This window comes from Aquila chrysaetos, chromosome 15, assembly GCF_900496995.4.
Source record: "Aquila chrysaetos chrysaetos chromosome 15, bAquChr1.4, whole genome shotgun sequence".
Lineage (NCBI taxonomy): Eukaryota > Metazoa > Chordata > Aves > Accipitriformes > Accipitridae > Aquila > Aquila chrysaetos.
In genome coordinates, this window is record NC_044018.1 from 3057923 (window position 1) to 3076792 (window position 18870).

The window sequence follows — 18870 nt, forward strand, 5'->3', positions numbered from 1 at the left end:
CCTTAACGTGTTCTGCCACTGAATTGTTCTAGTGCTCACTGTCAAGGAAACCAGCACTTTCATCTAATTTCCTAGGCATGAGGTGACAGAAAAGCAAAGAAAGGAAAATAAAGTCTTACCTTCATCCCATGCATTTTTAACCTCTGCATAAGTCAGACTTCAGTGGGATAACTCCTGAATTGCTCCAAAGTACAAGGCAAAACATTTCATATGCTGAATCATTCGGGTTCTCATAAAATGTTGCTCGGTTCCCTTCTGTGCTCTCCCCTCCCTCCCTTCCTATTCCATGCTATAGTTATTGTTTTGAAACAAGCTGGAAAGTCTTTGGAGAAAGTGCCATTCTGTCTTCAATATAGCCAGGGTAAAGTCTGAACCTGGCTGAGTTTTTTTAAGTCCTGTCCTGATGGAAATAATATGTTGGTTTAGAAATCAGCATAGATGGGTCCATTGATGCTAAAATTGGCCCACGCTAAAATATTATGCCACCACAGCGTTAATTACAGAATTACTGTAGGATGGAGTTTTGGCCTCAACCCCTTGCAGTTGCTGCTGAAGATACAAAGCATATCAGGGATATAATCAGTAAAGGTGAAATGATAATGATTCAGCCTCATGGATTAGTTTTTTTAAGCTGGATTTAGTCTTGTAAGCCACCCTTGCCCACAGGAAAGAAGGGAATGGCTGCCTTAACATCTTTGATACTATACTTTTGATTTGGCACTGCTGGAAATTTACCCTCCCACAGAGCTGCCTCTTTCTTCTGAGAACATAGACTTGGTCTAAACGAAGAAGAGAAAATTAATTCAGAGTTCGATAGGCTTCAGCACTTCTCAGAGTTGAAGATGAAAACCGATGCATGACCTGGAGCTAAGGTCTTCGGAGAGAAGAATGTGGTTCAAGATCCAAAAAGGGCTACAGCACCAAATTCATGAAGTCCACTATTGCAATACCCTGTGAAAGTCAGTCCGGGCTACAGACAGGAATTTCGCTGCTGCCCTACTCCTATTATAGCTAAAGGAAATTCCAAGCCTCTTGGAAATCACTGAGCTTTCCCTCACCGCCTTAGGAAGGACAGCATCCAACTGCGATGTCAAGAGAAACAAGCGGATTGTGTGATGTCACAGCCTGGTTGCCCCGGCAGAGAGATGTGCTGCCTTTGGTGAGAACACGGAATGGGGACGGTGTCCTGAGGTGTCTGCGGAAGCATCACTGCTCTGAATGTTGTCGAAGAGTGTTGGTCCAAGAGTGGGATTGAAATGCTGCTCCTTACCCTCTTTTGTGTAGCTTCTCTGATCAGCAGCGTCAATGCAGGTTTTTCTTCTCAATCTTTTATGTTCAGAAATAACCAGCAGAGTGGAACTGCTGGTAGTCCTACAGGATATAATGAAATAGGCCTGGGCTTATTCCTTGTACTTGATGGCATATATGGACAGCTTGTACTACAAGCTGCTACTGAACTCTTCCACTCATACTCCCTAGACAAGGACTTTATCCAGCCTGCCTATGGGAAATGGTCCATGGCCCTGCTAGCCCCCAAACTGCCTGGGCATTGCTTGGCAGAGTGCAGGTTTGGGGAGGCTACAGTGATGCCAGGGGCTTTGGTAGACATCAGGTAGCATGGATAATTATAGACCAGGGCTTTAGCTGATGTTCTGCCCCTCCAGTTTAGTAGCACAGGCAGTGGCACTGCCATATGTGAGCAATATGTCTCATTTTGTACCCAGAGTGTGGCCTCCGACCATCTTACGAGTCCTTTCTGGAGACTGGCAAGAGGATCACAGCAGGGAGATACGCCAAGACTGGGGAGTTCCCGTGGCACGTGAGCATCCAGAGCAATGGGAAACATATCTGCGGAGGCACCGTGATCAGCGCATTGTGGATTTTAACTGCAGCCCATTGCTTTGCAGAAGAGGTGTGAGTACTCGGGAGAAGTGAGGACAGCCCAGGCCAATGGGGTTGATAACGTCACTCCTTGTGGGTGTAGGATATGTCTGACCTTGAGGTCTAGTGCAACATATATGTGACTGAGCCAGAAAGAGAGCCCTGAACACAGGATGTGTCGTCTTTGGGGAAAACAGGCCCATTTTTGATCAGAGGTAGTGTTACAACAGGAACGTGCAGAAATCTGCATAACCAGGAGATGCAGAAGGGCAATATTTTGAAGGATGGTCTGAGCAGCCTTGTATAAATGCCTGTGATGCTGTTCTGATGGCTCCAAGTATTTCCTTTACACCTAAAAAGAGGTCTATTCCATTCCAGCGTATACTAACCCCCAAATTACCTTTGCTTTCATATAGCAAACACCTTTACCTCATGGAGAGTCTGATTTTAAAACAGCAGTCTCTGGCTAAATCAACCCCATGCAATGCCCAGGGGCAGACTCCAGCCTTCTCTAAGCCCCTTCCAAAATTCGGCAGGTCCGAGAGCTGAGACCACTCGGTGACAAATGACCTGTGCCATCACAACCCGGAGCAGCTGGGCTGGAGCAGCGATCCCGACGATCTAGCCCACTCCATCTGTTCATTAGCGGCTGGGCTATTTATAACTTGGTTGCATTCATGTTCTCCCTCTGCACCTCTCTCCCCTGAAAATTAGCTTTGCCTAGAAGTGAGGGTAGATTTCTGCGGTATTTATAGCTAACCTGCCTCTGCAATTTGCTGAGCACCACCCTACCCTGCTCAGGGGGAGGAAGCACCAACCTTTATAACAGAAAGTCTTCATGTTTGCTTATGTCTACGCTGCTTCTGTTTTGTTTATAAGGCCACCAGATCTCACTGTTGTAGTGGGGGGAACTGACCTCAGCCGCCCGCTGGAACAACATAGGCCGGACAGCTTGATCCTCCACGAAAACTTTGACAGAATGAGCATGCAAAATGATATCGCTCTGATCCTGCTCAGCAATCCCATTGAGTTCAGCAATGAGAAAATCCCCATCTGCTTGCCCTTCATATATGACATCAATACGTGGCAACACTGCTGGATTGCTGGGTGGGGAACAACAAGTGCAGGTGAGATGCTGTCAGGAGATGTATTTGCTAACAGAGGCTGGTTTTTATCCATTTAAAGTAAGATGTGCTCTCCCAGGAGGGGTTACCCACACTAACTTCCACTCTCTACCTCCCTGGTATACACATCCAGACCCTCGCAGCCTCTGCACATCCACCAGTTCTCTGTTCAGTGCAAGAACCCGTCACCTACTGACCCTCAGAACAAAGTCCCTGGTACTCTGAGCACGTATGTTCAAGCTGAAACCTTAGAGCCCACCTTTGCTCTGCAGGAATGCAACCTCTTGCTTGCATTTTTTGGCATCCTAAGACAAGCTCCACCCTGGTGGGCAAGTTAAGCTGGGTCTAAAGTGGTCTGGAATAAGGGAAATGAAGGTGTAGGGTTGTCTTTGGTTTAATGCCTCCATGAACCGGATTGATTCAATGGTACTGCCCACCCCTCTTCTTCACTCGTTTAGAACAGCAGGTTGCTATTCCTAATTGCTCTCATTTAAGCCCTAATGAAAGTAGCTCCAGCACTGATTGTGACCCAAAATGTCTATCCTGAACAAATGTCACTAAATGGCTAATGAGCGATTTCATTATTGGAAAGAGATAATTGGGATGGAGTGGGCAGGGTGGTGCCTTGGGGCTTTAACAGTCCTCCCTAGGATGTAGTAAGTGATTGTCCCATTTAATCCTTGCTATTCTGCTCTGTAGGTTTACCGTCTCTCTGAAACTCTGCATTTTTCCTTCTTAGACTTCATTTCCCTCACGTAACAGTAATACACGACACAGCACTGTGTTATAGTTGTGAACCTCTCCCATTTCACCAAGGTAACGTGCTCTTAGAAAAGCAGGGGGCTGCTGCAGAGTCACTCTGCAGCTTGGCAGGGTTTCTCTTTAGCTAGTCTCTTTGCAAAATGCATGGCATGGCTCCGGCGATCAGTCTCATGCTGCTGTGTGGGCTCAGTTGACATCGCTTCCTTCTGCTATCCAAATTGCACCCTGCGTGAGGTCAACGCGCTCAGCCCTGGCACACACCGCTTCTGTCTGGGAGATGTTTCAGAAGAAAACCAGCAGAAGCTGAGTACGGTGAGAGGGATGTGCGATGGTGTGATACGGGCCATTGTTCCTTGGTGGGGGAAAAATGGGTCGTTTCTCATCTCTACCAGCCTTTTGTAGGTGGACATCTCTCAACTGGCCCCTCAGGTGGCACTAGCCTGACTCCCCTTCAAAGGCAGTGAATTAGACCTCAACAAGAAGAGCCACCTCCTTGGAGATACTTACCTCAAAGCATTTGAATCTGTGGGCATTTCCCATCTTAGCTGGGAAGAGGACCTGACAACTTTCTGTCTTTTAGATCTTACCTTTGAGTCCCACCTTCCTGAAGGTGCTGGGAGGATTTAGCTCAGTGAAGTACGGAGGGAGGAGTGAGTTTCTCTGTAGGTCTCCTCCCCAGCAGTATTCTCCTCCAAAAGTCAGTTTTATCCTTCAGGCTCAGGTTCACTTTAAAGAGAAACGTGGGTGAAATGAGTGGGTTTTCAAGCAGCCCTGCATATTTTCAGTCTTTTTGTTGCTTGCTGGTGCCCACTGCAATTTCTGTTTTCCCATCTTGAGGGAAGAGTAAAGCAGTTATTATTTCCATTGTGTACTGCCATCCTGAGAGCCACTTTGTAAAAAATACAGCTGGTCCCCTCGGTGAGGCATGGCCAGGAGAGCGTGGGGATAACAAGGTCAGCTGTTCTGGGGAAAGCTCAGCGGACTCTCCTCCGCAGGGCTCACACAGGACCCCATGAAGGGTCCCTCAAACGGAGTTCCCCAGAAACATGAGTAAGAAACCCAAGGTGTGCAGTGCAGCTCATCTCAGGTCATCACCAAGACCAGCAGGACAAGCCATCCCTTTGGGGGGTCTTCCAGCTGTACCACATCCCAGAGTTCATCTGCGAAAATAAGTGATTTTTAAAAAAATCCTATTTAGCAAGTCTCCACTCGCCAGGATTTCAGATTTGCCCATTAACACTTCCCCCCTTTCTACCTACCCACCCAACTCCTGGTCTGGCATAGAGTCAAGAGCACAAACTTATCTTTGCTTGCACTTGGACAGCCTCTGTAAGCGCCCATGACCTCAGGTTGTGCCCTGAGACGCTTTACAAATTCAGCTGAGAGCAGTCCCAAGGGCTGGTCTCCAGCTGTGATATCACTTTTACAAGACTGCACCACTCTGCAGTTTTGTTAATCATTCTCTTCTCACTCGCTCGTTACCTGTTGCGGTTCCAGCGTCCCACGTGCTGCAGAAAGCGCGGATGAAGCTCATCAGCAGGGAGGAATGCTTGGAGCGGATCCCGCAGCTAGAGGAGAACATGCTGTGTGCTGAGCTGGAGAAAGGAGAAAGAGGTGCCTGCCAGGTAAAGTAAACAGGCTCCCGGATGGCCACGCTGCCTACGGGGGCACAGACACATTGGAGGAGAAGCTCCTTCGCTTCAGGAACGAATATTGATCCTTCCTACGGCTTCCTGGGGTTGCTAAAGCTTCTCTGCAGGAGGCCAGGGCAGGATGCCCAGGGGCCAAGGAACTGCCTGCAAAGGCATATTGACCCAGGCAGCGGGGTGCAGGACTCCTGGGGCTCTGGAAAGCAGTAGCGGTGCTGGAAATGAAACACCTTGTTGAGTGGATGAGCCTCTCCTCACGCTCTCCCCCCGCCCCGATTCCCTCCCTGCACCGACAGAGACAGGAGCTCTGCAAGGGAAACCGTGAGCTGAAAGGGGGGCAAGGGAAAAGGGTGGTTCCCAGCAAGTGCCCTTGGATAGGAAACCGTTTTGGATGGCTCTAGGCACAGGATTTCGGACTGTTGCCTCAGAGCAATTTAAAAACCCGGTGTCTGCTGTGGCCAAGCTGTGGAGTGGTGGGAGAGGTGGGAGGAGAGGTCTCGCATCCCGGCGGAGAGGGCTCAGCACAGCATGGGCTGCGTCCTCCTCCTGCCTCGCGTCCCCTCAGCCCTGGGCCAGGCACTGCTGCTCTACCACCAGGTTAAATACTGAAAGGAGACAGGAAAGTTTGTCCAGGAGGGTCAAAGCAAAAGAATTGGGAAGCAGCTTTAATCCAGGTGTGTTTAGTTCGAATATTAGAAACCTTTCTCAGGTGCGGTCTTGGCTCTGATCCAAATGTCCTTTGCTAACACGGCAGGTTGGTCTGTGGGTGCTAGAGTTAGTCGTGTCTTATTGCAATGAGTTCGTGACACAGGATGATGGACTTTTCAAGCTGAATTATAAAGAGTTCAAGTGGTATTTGATATCAGGGACTGCTAAGGGGAGAGAGCTGACACGAACGCCCAAATGTGGGAAAACCTCACTCAGAACTTGTGGCCCCAGAACACACTCCACCTGCAGAATTGCTGTCCGGATGTCAAACAAAGTCTGAAAGCCAACAAACACCTTTTCTTTCATAGCATCCAACCTCCAACCCCTCCTCTGAGAGCCTGGTGAGGACTGGGCTCTCCTTCAGCCTCTGTTTCAGGACTAAGGTCTCCATCCTCCACCGGGCAAGGGTTTTCTTAGACGTGTGCATGTGTTTGCAGCGGGACAGATGGGCAGACACGTGTATGCAGAGCTTCATCCTGTAGGAATCATTCATTGAGGGAACTAAAACAACACCCAGGACTGAGAGAGATCCCCTGCCCTTTAGGCAAAGACAGCAGGTACAGGGACCATGGACTGCCAAGCCACTGCGAGCTGGGCCCATAGCTGGGCAGCGGAGGGGAAGTTTGCTTTGCAAAATCATTTTCTGATTAGCTAGAGAGCATCTGTCTCTGAAACCATTCATCTAGTGACTTTCACCTCCATTAAATTCAATCAAAAATTTTAAAAAGAAAACTGCCACAGGATAACATTAACATAATTAAAGAATGCACTTCCCAGCCCAGCCTTAAGTTCTGCGGCTGAATTATGCTGGTGAAACAGCAAGAGCACTTGTACCCAGCAAAATGAATCTCCTGTACTCAGAAAGCTGATGAGGGTGCTATTTTGATCTACGATAATGTTAGAGTCTTCTGAGAAATGAACTAGAAATGTGAGCTTTCCAAGCAGTGGAAGTACACAACGATTGAATGTGTGATAATGCTCATAATCCAGCGACTGCCCACTCTTAGTAGAAGCTTGACCAGGCAGAAATGTCTTGCAAACTGAAATAATGAGAGCAGGACAAAACCATACCCTAGGCTAGTGGAGCTCCTCAGGAGAGAAGCAGGTGACGGTTTTTCTGGGAAGTGCAACTGAAGTCAGGTAGGGCACATTTTGGCCTTGCTAGGCTGGTTCGGAAATCTGGTGGCTTGCCTGTAGTAGGCTGCCTGGTAATGAACTGGGAAGCCAGGTCCAAACCTGATGCTTGCTCTGCAGCATGGACCACTGGACACCCAACTCATCTGCCCTGGGCAGATAGCGAGGCACACTGTAGACACTGCAATCTATCGTGCTACGCTTGTCTATAAAGATTATGGGGTTTGTGTCTCTATAAAGATTATGGGGTTTGTGTCAAATAAGAATGAGGCCAGGTTCCAAAATACCTAAATCCTTTACAAAGTCAGCGCTGTCAGGGAGGTAGAGCAGCCCTGGGCACAGTTTTCGTCTATGCCAACCAGCTGTAGTCTGGATGATTTCCAGACACAGCTCAAGCTTTTGCACGGGTCAGGAGCCACCCACAACAGAATCATAGAATAAATAGTTTGGATTGGGAGGGACCTTCAAAGGTCATCTAGTCCAACCCCCTGCCATGAGCAGGGACATCTTCAACTAGATCAGGTTGCTCAGAGCCCCGTCCAACCTGACCTTGAATGGTTCCAGGGACCGGGCAGGATCACTTTGGATCCTGTCACCCCAGTTTAGAGGCTAGGAAGGAGCAGCAGCACAGGCAAGGCAGAGACCCCTGGTCAGGGAACAAGATGCTGAGCTTGCTGGTGTAGCTGTGGTCACAGTAAATCTGGAAGCCATGCATTGCAGAGGTGCATGACCTGTCTGGACATGAAGTAGATAAAAGCCTTATGTTAACCTTTTCTGAGGTTTGCTGACAATCAGGATACATTTGTTCATGTCCAAAGCCACGCTAAGTTGGGCAAGTTGCATCTAGACCCAAGGTTGTAAGCCCACATGATCCTGATCTGGATACAAAGGATTACCATCCTAGGTCTTTGGACTGTGTGCCATTTGTGTGCTAGATTTTCCCCATTGCAGCAAGCTGTTTTATATGAGTAACTAGAGCCACACAGAAGTCTTCACCAAGGCATTGTGCAGAAGTTTTATCCTACTGACCACTGCCTTAATACCCCCATGTGGCAACAGGACATGAATAGAAAGACTGAGACATTTCAGCAGCTGCCATCGTACTAGTACCAGACAAGACTAATTTGTGGATCACTGACCATATTCCTATAATAAGTCAAGGAGATTGAATAGCAGAGCTCCCGAGTATTTGTACTTTAAAAAAAAATCCATTCACTTAAAAAGAAAAATCTATTGTATACCATTCCCTAGTGGTTCTGCAGACAAATATATAGATTGACTGTGAATTAACACTAACAGGATCTGTAATTGACTTATAGTTCTATTTAGTCATAAACATTAGCATTAATGGATGTTCATGGGGTACAAGTGCTAAAGAACAGACGCTAGAGATGGCCTATGTGTTATTTTTTCGTGTGCTACATTTCTTCCATGACCCCATGAACCACAATTGATGTCTAATTCCTTGCTTTCTTAAGCATCGTTTGTTAGGCTCTGATGCAATGGTAACTTGAACAATAATTAGAGTATGAGGGACTCACAAAGCAAATGCCTCTTCAGCGTCTTGCCTATCCAGACAAAATTCAGTAAATGGCCCAATTATATTTCAGAGAGTTTCTGCAAAGGAGGTCTGTGGGGGTAGCTCTGCGATGGGGTGATTAGGACAGAGAGTGTGTTCAGCTGGAAGTCACAGTTCACGTACAGTTCAGGTCAGCAGCAGATGAAGAGGGGCCCAGTCCCTGGCCTGACTTTCAGGGGAAGGAACCGTTGTGTAGCCACAAACAAGCAGTGGGACGGCTCCAGCTCAGCTTCACTGTGTAGGGCTGATCTGAGTCATGGGCTGATGGTATCTACCCCCTTCCACCAGTTGTAGCCGGAGGTGATCTTGGCCATCTCTGATGAATGTCTGAAATGATGCGTCTAAGGCTCTGGGGTTTAATTTCTTTAGTTGTGTGAAAAAGGCAGAGAAGGACCTCTTTCCTTCACCTGCAATATGTCCTGCCCACATATACTGTCAGCAGTTTGGAAAGGGCAAATTCCCTTTACAGCACCTGGGGTGCTCAGGGCTCTCACCCCTCATAGCTATAGTGATAGCAGTAGTTGTTGTACAACCCTGGGTGGGATTTACCCAGTGAGATACAAATGTCTTTTCTGTAGCCATCGGCAGCTACCGAGTCATCTTTCCATCAACAGGGAGAAAAAAAGCTCTTCTGACATGTATTCATTGAGACTGTTTTAACCACCTATTATAAAACGAGATAAATCCCTGTATGAGTGCTTATTGCTCCCCATTTACTAAAAGCAAGTCCAAGGTGTCTGGGTCACGGGGAGACACGGCTCCAAGGCAGTACAGTTGCCTACATCTAAATCTCCAGTGCTATTTTAGATATCCCAGGTTACCCCCATGGCATCCCACTGCCCCCGTCTCAAACCATCCCCCAGTGCCAGTAATGTGACTGCAATGGGAGCTTGACACTTGCACTGGACACACCAAGGAGAGGTGACCAGTCTGGAGCTGAGCTCACCCCTTAGCACCCTCGCTTCATCTGCGCATAAGAGTGCAGAAGTGACAAAAGCTCTTGCATCCTTTTACAAGCTCTTGCAGCCTTTTAGTGGTGCTAACGTGGGTCCAAAACTGCAAAGGAAGACTTGCGAAATAGAATTTTTTAAAGAAAAAGTCTGCAAATGAAAATTGGGTCCGCGTAGGTAAATTATGACAGATGCAAGGAAAAGGTCACAAACCAGGGAAGCGTGGTCAGTCCCTCAGGCTGTTCAAAGTATCTGAATGGAGGTGGATAGATGATGGTCTGACTGCAGTCTGTAGGGAGGGCGAGTATCTGTATGAGCTCTGAGGTTATAGGCCCTTCTGCCTATCAGACAAAGGTCTCCTGGGGGCCAGGAGTCAAAGCTAACCACATTTCAGTTCAAAGTTATTACTAACTATACAAAATTACTTTGCTATTGTACCTTACCTTAATAGTGATGAGACTGATCCACTCTCCATTCTCGTGGTGGATTCTCCATCACTGAACTATTGCTAACATGATGAGGTGGGTTTTTTCCCTAAGGGACAGATTGCTTTAAGTAGGAAGGTATCCTGGGAAGCCCCAGAACAGAGCAGTAGAAAGGTGTTTCTGCATTTGCAGTCTCTTAAATTTTCTTCTGAAGGGTGCTTTGATGTGCAGCTCGTAAGAATCAGAACGCTTTTCCTATGTCCCATGGTTTTATAGGCTTTTCATCGTTTTATCATTTTATGATATGGGCTGACAAGTGAACACATTCAGGCTGTGGTGGCTTAATTCTCTGATCAGTGAAACACACTCCTTCCTATTGCAAGGACCTGGGCTGTTGATGATGTTGCGTGTCTCTTCTCCTTCCTTCCTCTGGGTTGTAGCGTTTGGTCCCTCAAACTGAAGCTGTTTGGTTTGCAGCAAGGGGGTCCAGCATTGCTTCGTGTGCCTGGTGGGGGAACCTGTGGGGAGCAGAATATCTTTGCGTCCAGCTGAACACAAAAGCTACTGTGTGCTTGCCCTCAGAGTGGGGGAACGGGTGCGATGACTCAGAGGAGCCGCTTCTCATTCAATTACAGTGAGTCAACAGGGCTTTAAGGGAAAGTCATGACTCACAGGCAGATTTAAATTCTTTGAAGGAGTCACAAGCATGTGGCAGAGGGTGATCCAGCTGATATAATGCGCTGAGATTTCCAAAACTCTTTTAACAAGATTTCTCACCGAAGGCTCACAGAGGACCTGAGCTGTCATGAAGTAGGAGGGCTTCCGTTTGAAATTGAAAGGGTGGCAACACGGAGGAAGGACTTGACCGGAGAAAGGGCTGACAAGGGGAGTGGTGCTGGCATCCGTGCAAGGAATTGTGATGTTCAAGGAGGGCGAATGCTGAGACGACCAAGTTGGCCAATGCCACAGCATTACTCAGAGTGGTCAAAATTAAAACTGACCGTGCAGAGGTGCAGCAAGATCTCATTAGTCTGAGTGACAGGAGGTTAAAACAGCAGATGCAGTTCACTGTTGTTAAAGGAAAAGTAATGACTGTAGGGAGAAGCAACTCAAGCTGTATGCATGCAATAAAAGGCTCTAAATTAGCTATTACCATGTAAGAAGATCTTGGAGTAACTGTGTATAGTCCTTCAAAAACATCAGCATGAGGCTCTGTGGAGGTCAAAAAGGCAACGAGAGCATTATGAATTATTAGGAAAGAAATAGGTAGCAAAGCAAATGCGTGTTATGCCAGGGCACTAATCTTGGGAGTCTATGTCTTGTGTGCTCTGTGTGTGATTCCCGTCCATCCCATCTGAGAAAGCAGTAGTATTAGAAGAGAAGAGCAGATGAACAGGGACACGGAGTATCTTCTGGTGGAAAGGAGAATAACAGAGCAGGACTCTGAGCCTTGTAAAAGTTTGTCTGATGGGGAAATGACACAGATTTCTAAAGTCTTGAGCAGCAAGGAAAGGACAGTCAGGAGCTGTCCTCTTGTCACTACTATTCAAAATACATGAGGGAGGGAGTGTCAGATGGCCGTATCAGGCAGCAGATTTAAAACAACGAGAAGGAAGTGTTTTTTCATCCAACAGATAATTAAACTATGGAAGTCACTGACCAGGATGTTGTGGGTATTTATCCTAAGGGATAAATGGATTCAAAAAGCAATTAGATAACTTCCTGGATGAAGATCTCTCTAAGGCTATTAACCACTGTGATGTAAATACAACTCTGTAAATACTTGCCCTGTTTCTCATTCTCCTTCCCTGAGCACTTGCTACAGATGACAGTCAGACACAGGAGTCTGGGCCACATGGGTCTTTGGCCAGATGCATTATAACCGCCTTTAAGTCCATGCCACTGTAGCTACTAATGGACCCTGCAGACATCAGTGTGGATGGAGTTGGGCGGTCTTGTTCTCCCATTTTCCAGCAAGGGGATGGAGGGGCAGAGTAGCTGAAGGCTCTCACCTGAGGTCTCAAAGGGATCCCATGAAAGGAGTCCAGGTGCCCTGTGTAACCTGGTTCGTTTTCCATACCTGCACGCTAAAAATGGCCGTAGCCTGCCTCCTTCCACCTTTCTCTAAAGATAGCTTGTTCACGGTGAAAAAAACTGAAGAAATAATCTGTTTGCAAAAGCCTTTACTTCCTGCAGCCAGGGCAGCTCTAATGGCAAGTGTTGTTATTCACATGCTGATTCTCTCCAATTTACACAGAGCTTACCAACATGAAAATGAAACCAGCAATGACTTGCAAGGATTGTGTATCCACCTAATGAGTATCAGATGGGTTGTCCTCCCTTCCCCCGAGCTTCTCCCACCTAAGAAGATTTATGTGGCTGAACGTGTTTGTTCTGATCAATTACCATGTTGCAGACACGAATACAAATATCAACGGAAGAAGATTACACCCTTGATCCAAAGCCCACTAAGTCAGTAGAAAGGTTCCTGATATTCACAAAAAGGCTTTAGCTGTGGTGAAAAGGATGAAACTTTTGATCAGCTTCAGTGAACAAAGCGCCTTGTTAGTCGGTGACAGTTTTTGTACAACCCAGAACTATTTATGGGCAGATATATCATGGCTCTCACCTCTCCTAATGGAAGGATTAACACGCAGTTGTGGAAGGCATGAGTTCAACACCAGATCTGATTTGGTGTGGTTGCTTTTCAGTCATCCTCCAGTTGACAAGAAACATGCAACAGAGGCAAAGATACTATTTTTAGGTCTTTTTCTGTCCAGAAACTTGGCACTGAGACTAAAGAGCAGGAGCAGGTATCTGGTGTGTGTTGCTGACCAGAAGTATTTCACCACCAGGATACAGGACGCTGAAAGCTGAAAGCAGCATTTAATAAGTTCTTCGATCTTCAGAGTCGTTAACCTGAGCATTCATTAAATTAGTGCTACTGGAAACATCACAGAGCTGAGATAATTGTACCAGCGCTCAAAACTCGCTCCTCCCACACCCTCTCCTACACAAGAATGGAAAATCTTGGGCCAGTGTTTCTGAGAGCTTAAGGTGGATGCAGAGATATTCAGAAGTGTCCAGGAACTGAGTTTATTTTCTCTATCTTTTGCCCTATAAAAAACAGGCTACTGATTCATCTGGATCACTGCTATTATTATGTGAGCGAGATTATCACATGGAGAGGATAATTTAGCCCATTCTTTGATAAAACCATTGGGTTAGATAGCTGAAGTTAGGAGAAATGGCATAGAAGTTGCACCAGCTCAGCCCATGTGGAAAGGGACCTGAAGCAGGATTTGGGTCTCAGGGCTTGTGGATTAGAGAAATGGATTTGCAGCCGCTGCCTGGGTTTTCACAGCATTGCCTAACTCCCTCTCTGCCCAGGTTTTAAATCGCTTTCCACAGCTGACAGACCCCCAAGCCCTGCAGACAGCTCTCCCTTTCCCCAACGACCGGGCAGAGAGCAAAATGAACATGGATAAAGCAGGCAACAGAGAAAAGCAGATCTGGTTTGAAAGGAAAACTGCGTGATGTGTGGTTTAAACAGGGATTCCTGGCTCTGCCATTGCCTCGTGCAAATCGCATCCCTTTTCTGCTGTGGTTTTTCTCAGCTATGAAATATGATAAGACTTCTCCCCCCAAGGATAGTCACAAGGTATCAGGAATAAACTGGTATCTAAGCGCCCTGGGAGAAAGGTCCTTTGCAAGTGTGAACAGCCTCCAAATTGGACACTCTGAAACCGATCTGCCCTAATGGTGTGCAGGGACTCTGCCATTGCTAAAAATCTCCTTTACAAGGAAACGCTGGCACGATACATCCCGACATATCACCGATGAAGGATCGTCAGCCGTTGCTGCACCACTGGCTTGTGAATGGCTCCCACCCTCTCGACTTCATTTATTATCTTTGTGTAGGAGGCTCGAAGTGCCTTCCTTTTGCTACCAGGATAATACGTTTGGCCTGTTCCTGCCCTAAGGGAATTAGCAGTAAAATTCCCAGTAATTTAATTATGCGTACAGCCTAGGAGATGTTCATTCATTCAAACAGGATGCCATCGCCAAGGACACTGATAACGCATGGATCCAAGGTCACTGCAAGGTCACTTTTGCCATTCACGAAAATTCTTGGCTGAAACAGGGTCGGGAAACATTTTTAGATCCTGAGTCTGAAGAGGGTCCAGCAGCACTGGCTGAGATGCAGACACATAGCTACAGTAACACCATTGCAGTGCAAACAGTATTGAATTCACGGTTGGACTGGATGATCTTAAAGGTATTTTCCAACCTAAATGATTCTGTGATTCTATGACTGAATGCTGAAGCAATATTTGCTCTGTATTTATCTCAGTTTTTCCCTCCTGTATGCATGTTGAACTAAAAAGAAAAATAGAAAAAAAAATAAAAAAAGATAAACATATTAATGATCTGGGCCCTCCATCTAGCGAAGTGAGTAGGAATTCAGCCATAAACTTCAGCGGGTGCTGATGAGTTGCACAGGGGACTACAGCCGCTTCCTTACTCATTAATTAATGTGTGTTAGCACAGGGTAGCTGCTGGTGGAAGGGGGTTCATACATTAATGACAAAAACATTTCTCAAAGCAGTGTGCAAAGAGGGAAGGCCAGCATTTCCCAGGAAAGCTGGCTGTCTCGGGAAATGGGTTTGTATTGAATTTATTGGCCACTTGTACTGGAGACAGGGTAGAAAAAAGATTCAAACCCACTGTGGAAGGAAACTTCTTTAGAGCAGGGGCTGCACAGCACTTAAGATGTACCTAACTGTCAGAAAAGTGGTGTATCTGGCTGGGCAGATTTTGTGCTGGTTTCTCTTCTCCCTCAGGTTGTGTTCAGAGATTGCAGAGGTCAGACGGGCAACTAGACGTGCTCTTGGTGTTCAAGCTACAGCAGCCAACGGGAGGACATTCCTCCCTGCAGGGTGGCTGCAACGTGCATTTGAAGGCTTGCGCACACTGGGTGAGGGATGGTTGCCCTTGCAGTAGCAGGCAAGTCCAGTAAAATCACTGTGGTTGCAAGAAGGATTTGTCAGGATTAGCGTTCTTCTCTTGTCCAGTCTCTGGTTGCTAGCACCCAAAATCAACAGTGGCAGGTACGCGGCACCTCCATGCACCAGTTTTGCAGAGAGGTCAAGGACTGCATGAACGGTCACGGCAAATGTTCTTTTTTGCTCTTGGATGTTGTCTCTTGGTGACAGGATTCAGGTATCCTTCTGGGGCCACGGGAGCATGTGGAAAAGGCTGAGAAGGACAGGGCATTGCACTGAGCCAGAGCTTGTGACTGATCTCTTCCTCTTACCTTCTGTGTCTATTTATTCTGCAGGGATCTCAGGGCTGAGCTGTGGAAGTTTGAGTCCAAAAATTTCCTTGTTCCCCCAAATCCTCACAAACTTGGGATAGAGTTTGATTGTCCCAATCAGCCCGTGGGCACCTCTCAGCTGCTATGAGAGGTTTGATCCTGCTATAACATCCTCCTTGTGCCATAGGTGGACAGCGGGGGACCTCTGGTTTGCAGCTACTGGAACACCATGAAGTGGTTTCAGGTTGGCATCGTCAGCTGGGGAGAAGATTGTGCAGAAAAGCCAAACCATGAGATCTTAATATCTGTTTACAGCTACCGTGGCTGGATCGAGACTGAAACAGCCATAAGGGGGAAACCTTTCTTCATTGAAGGCGTGGATAACCATGCAAATGGCGAGGTGGTTCTTTCCAGGGCTGAGACACAGCTGGTGTTTCTTGAGTGTCGCCTCCTTTTATTTATCTCTTTAATAGCAATTAGATTACTCTAGAGAAGATTTTTCAAAACATAATAAAAGAACTAATGTCTCATTTCTTCTTTTGCTGCTGACCCATATAATCATGTCTCAGGTCAACCTGCTCCATCTCACTGATGTGGACACAGATGCCAAAATGAGATGGCACAGTGAGACAAGGAAGAGATGCAGAGGACAGAGAGATGAATGAGAGAGCCCAGGACACAGACAAGAGAGGCCATAATCCTCTGAAAAAAACAGATTTTCCACACTGCTGGGTCACATCAGGCCCAGTTTTTTGCTAAGCTCACATGCAAAGTCAAGATGTGGCATCTGAAGCAACTGCTCCCCTTGGAAAACTGAAACCCTAAGAAAGGTCTTACCTTACTCAGTTGCATATTAACTTAGCTGTTGGTAGGATAGCTCTGGGTTAATGTATCTTACAGCTAATTATTAGCTGGACTAATGTATCTTCTATCTTGCAGCTGGCCCAAGCTAAAGGCATCTTCAGGGACCAAAGCAGCTGTTCAGGTGATACGGCAAGCTGCTGGGACATGACTACATGTCGTATTCAGTATATCCTTAAGCTACAAAAAGGGCAAGAAATCTTTGGGGCAGTGTTGGAAGGTGTAGCATCATATAACTAATCAGTCTTATTTACCTGGATTGCAAATGCTGGGTTTTGGTTGTTAAAGGCAATAGAGAAAAATCTGGCTGAGCTATCCATAAAATGCTGTCTACAGCAACCCCTTGGCTTTGTAATTAGCCAACATTAATCCTTTGCAAGTAAATGGTAAATCAAAAGGAAATAGCATTATTTTTTTCTGTGTTAGAGGCCTTTTATATGCGTTGCTGAGGGGTCCACATCCCAGCCTGAGCTGGGACTGAGCTGGTCCTTCATGCAATGCGTGGTCCTTCATTGCTTCGCCGGCAGCAAAGTGCATTGCAAAAAGCGTACTTGTCTTCACAAGGAGGTTCCTTTTCTTGGAAGTGATGGGGAAGGAGGCAAGCAGCAAGGTCTCCTTCATGTCCCACCTTTGCAATGGCATAAAAGCACCTGTAATTTGCAGCAATGATAAAACTCAGTGAATGTGCAATGGGACAGAACCTCACAAATTGGTTTTAATTACCTTGATATTTTCTGGCTAGCTGGTGGAGAAGCCTTGTAAATGAGAATTAATTCATCTACCTTAAGCTAATGCAAACCCATCTTGGCATAAAAGTCAGACTTTATTTTCTGTGTTATCTGAGCAGAAAATAATGCTTAATTATTATTAGTTCTGAGTAATGCTTATGAAAATTGCTCCACATTAATTTCACATGGCTGACTGGCTAATGGATGCATAAAGGTCTTGTAACCCTTTGCAAAAAGACTAATAAAAGCTAAAAACAAGGGGAATATATTACTTTAGCAGCTATTAGTAGTAGACAGTGTCTGCTGGCATTAATACCTATATTTATTTTCCTTTCTATTAATAATATATCAACAGATTCTAGAAGCTGTGGCAGGGGCTGGACATCAGGAAATATTTCCTAATGCTGCCATCTATTCAGCTACAGAATTGTTTCCCCCAAAGGAAATGAGAGATGTCCTCCTGCTTGAATTATTTTGATGTAGGGATTGTATAAAGCACTTTTGTCTACAGCACATGGCATGGAAAAAACCTGCACTTACAGGGAACTGCAAAAGGACTCAGTAGGTCTTTTCCATCAGTAGCATTTGCATACTGTTAAGGGTCTGTGTTAAATGAAGGTGATGCTGCTACTCACTGGTTACAGCAGGCACTGCTGCTATAGGTTTTGATCCATCCTGCTGCTCATTTACTCAATGGCCTTGGGGAAAGTAAGTTTGTGCTTCGTGCCTCAGTTTCCTTACTTGTAAATTGAGATAATGAAAGTGGTTCACTTTGCTCTTTGGAAGCATCAGTTCTGCAAATTAAGACCAGCTATGTAGCTGCAAAGTAATAAACAGGGAAGAGACTTTTTCCTCCTTATTTGAAACATCATAAAATTCATTAAAGTGAATGAATCTTTGCTAGTACATACACTCATTATGTATGTTCATTATTTAGGGCAAGAAAGGAAATGTTTGTTTAATATTTCTGTGCTGTAAGTAGGTCTGATGAAAACAGGTTGATGCTGTATTTTGTTTCAAAGGTATTTGTGTTTTGAGAGAGCACATCACTTTTGATTATGGATTTGATGGGAATGTGCTGGAGTCACACAAAATCAAAATGCAATATATTGGTTTTATCATTAACATTTCAGTGTGACCCATTAATTTTTTAAGCTTTACAACGTTGGTGTACTATGTTTCTTACATTATTGTATTCCATATTCACTTAGATCATCTAAGTGAAAAGTTTCCAAATTGAACTACCTCAACTTTTATGCTTCAGGCTATAGTTCAGGATGTTAATTTTCTGTCTTAATTTGCAGCTCATTTCTTATTGCTCCTTCCCTCTTTCCAGATACCCCTTCTTCACGTGCAGTCAGCCCAATGGAGAGACCATCAAGCGGTCTGGGCAAAAGAAATACGTTTCCTTCAATATCCTTTGCTCAATGAGCAACAAATGGCCAACATAAACCAAGAGGCTGCTGCATGGAGCATGGTGATTCAAAGCAGTGCTCCAAAATACCGATTTTGTTGTCAGCACTACACCTTTAGCAGCAAATACCACAAGAGAAGGCAGCTATAAAAATGCGTAGAGACCTGGGGAAACATCCATAAGGGGATTCAGGGGACAAAAATATGAGGATATGGGTACTCAAGGAGACAGAGTAGAGGTAGTCAGGCCTTGCTTGCACATTTTGCTAAGGAGCTAAGAACAAAAGCACCTCCCGTGAGCACCGAAGGTAGCAATTTAAAAGCCAATATACCAAAACA

The 18870-nt window shown here is 45.9% G+C and overlaps 1 protein-coding gene across 1 annotated transcript; it reads left to right on the top strand.

Annotated features, from left to right (window-relative positions):
• Nucleotides 1–1118: 1118 nt before the first annotated feature.
• Nucleotides 1119–16685, top strand: PRSS55 (serine protease 55). Its single transcript, XM_041128876.1, is given in 7 exon segments — nucleotides 1119–1147; nucleotides 1192–1225; nucleotides 1227–1392; nucleotides 1725–1914; nucleotides 2761–3008; nucleotides 5265–5392; nucleotides 15717–16685. Coding segments are annotated over 7 exon segments (1071 nt in total). The 5' UTR covers nucleotides 1119–1145; the 3' UTR covers nucleotides 16020–16685.
• The last annotated feature ends 2185 nt before the right edge of the window (nucleotides 16686–18870 follow it).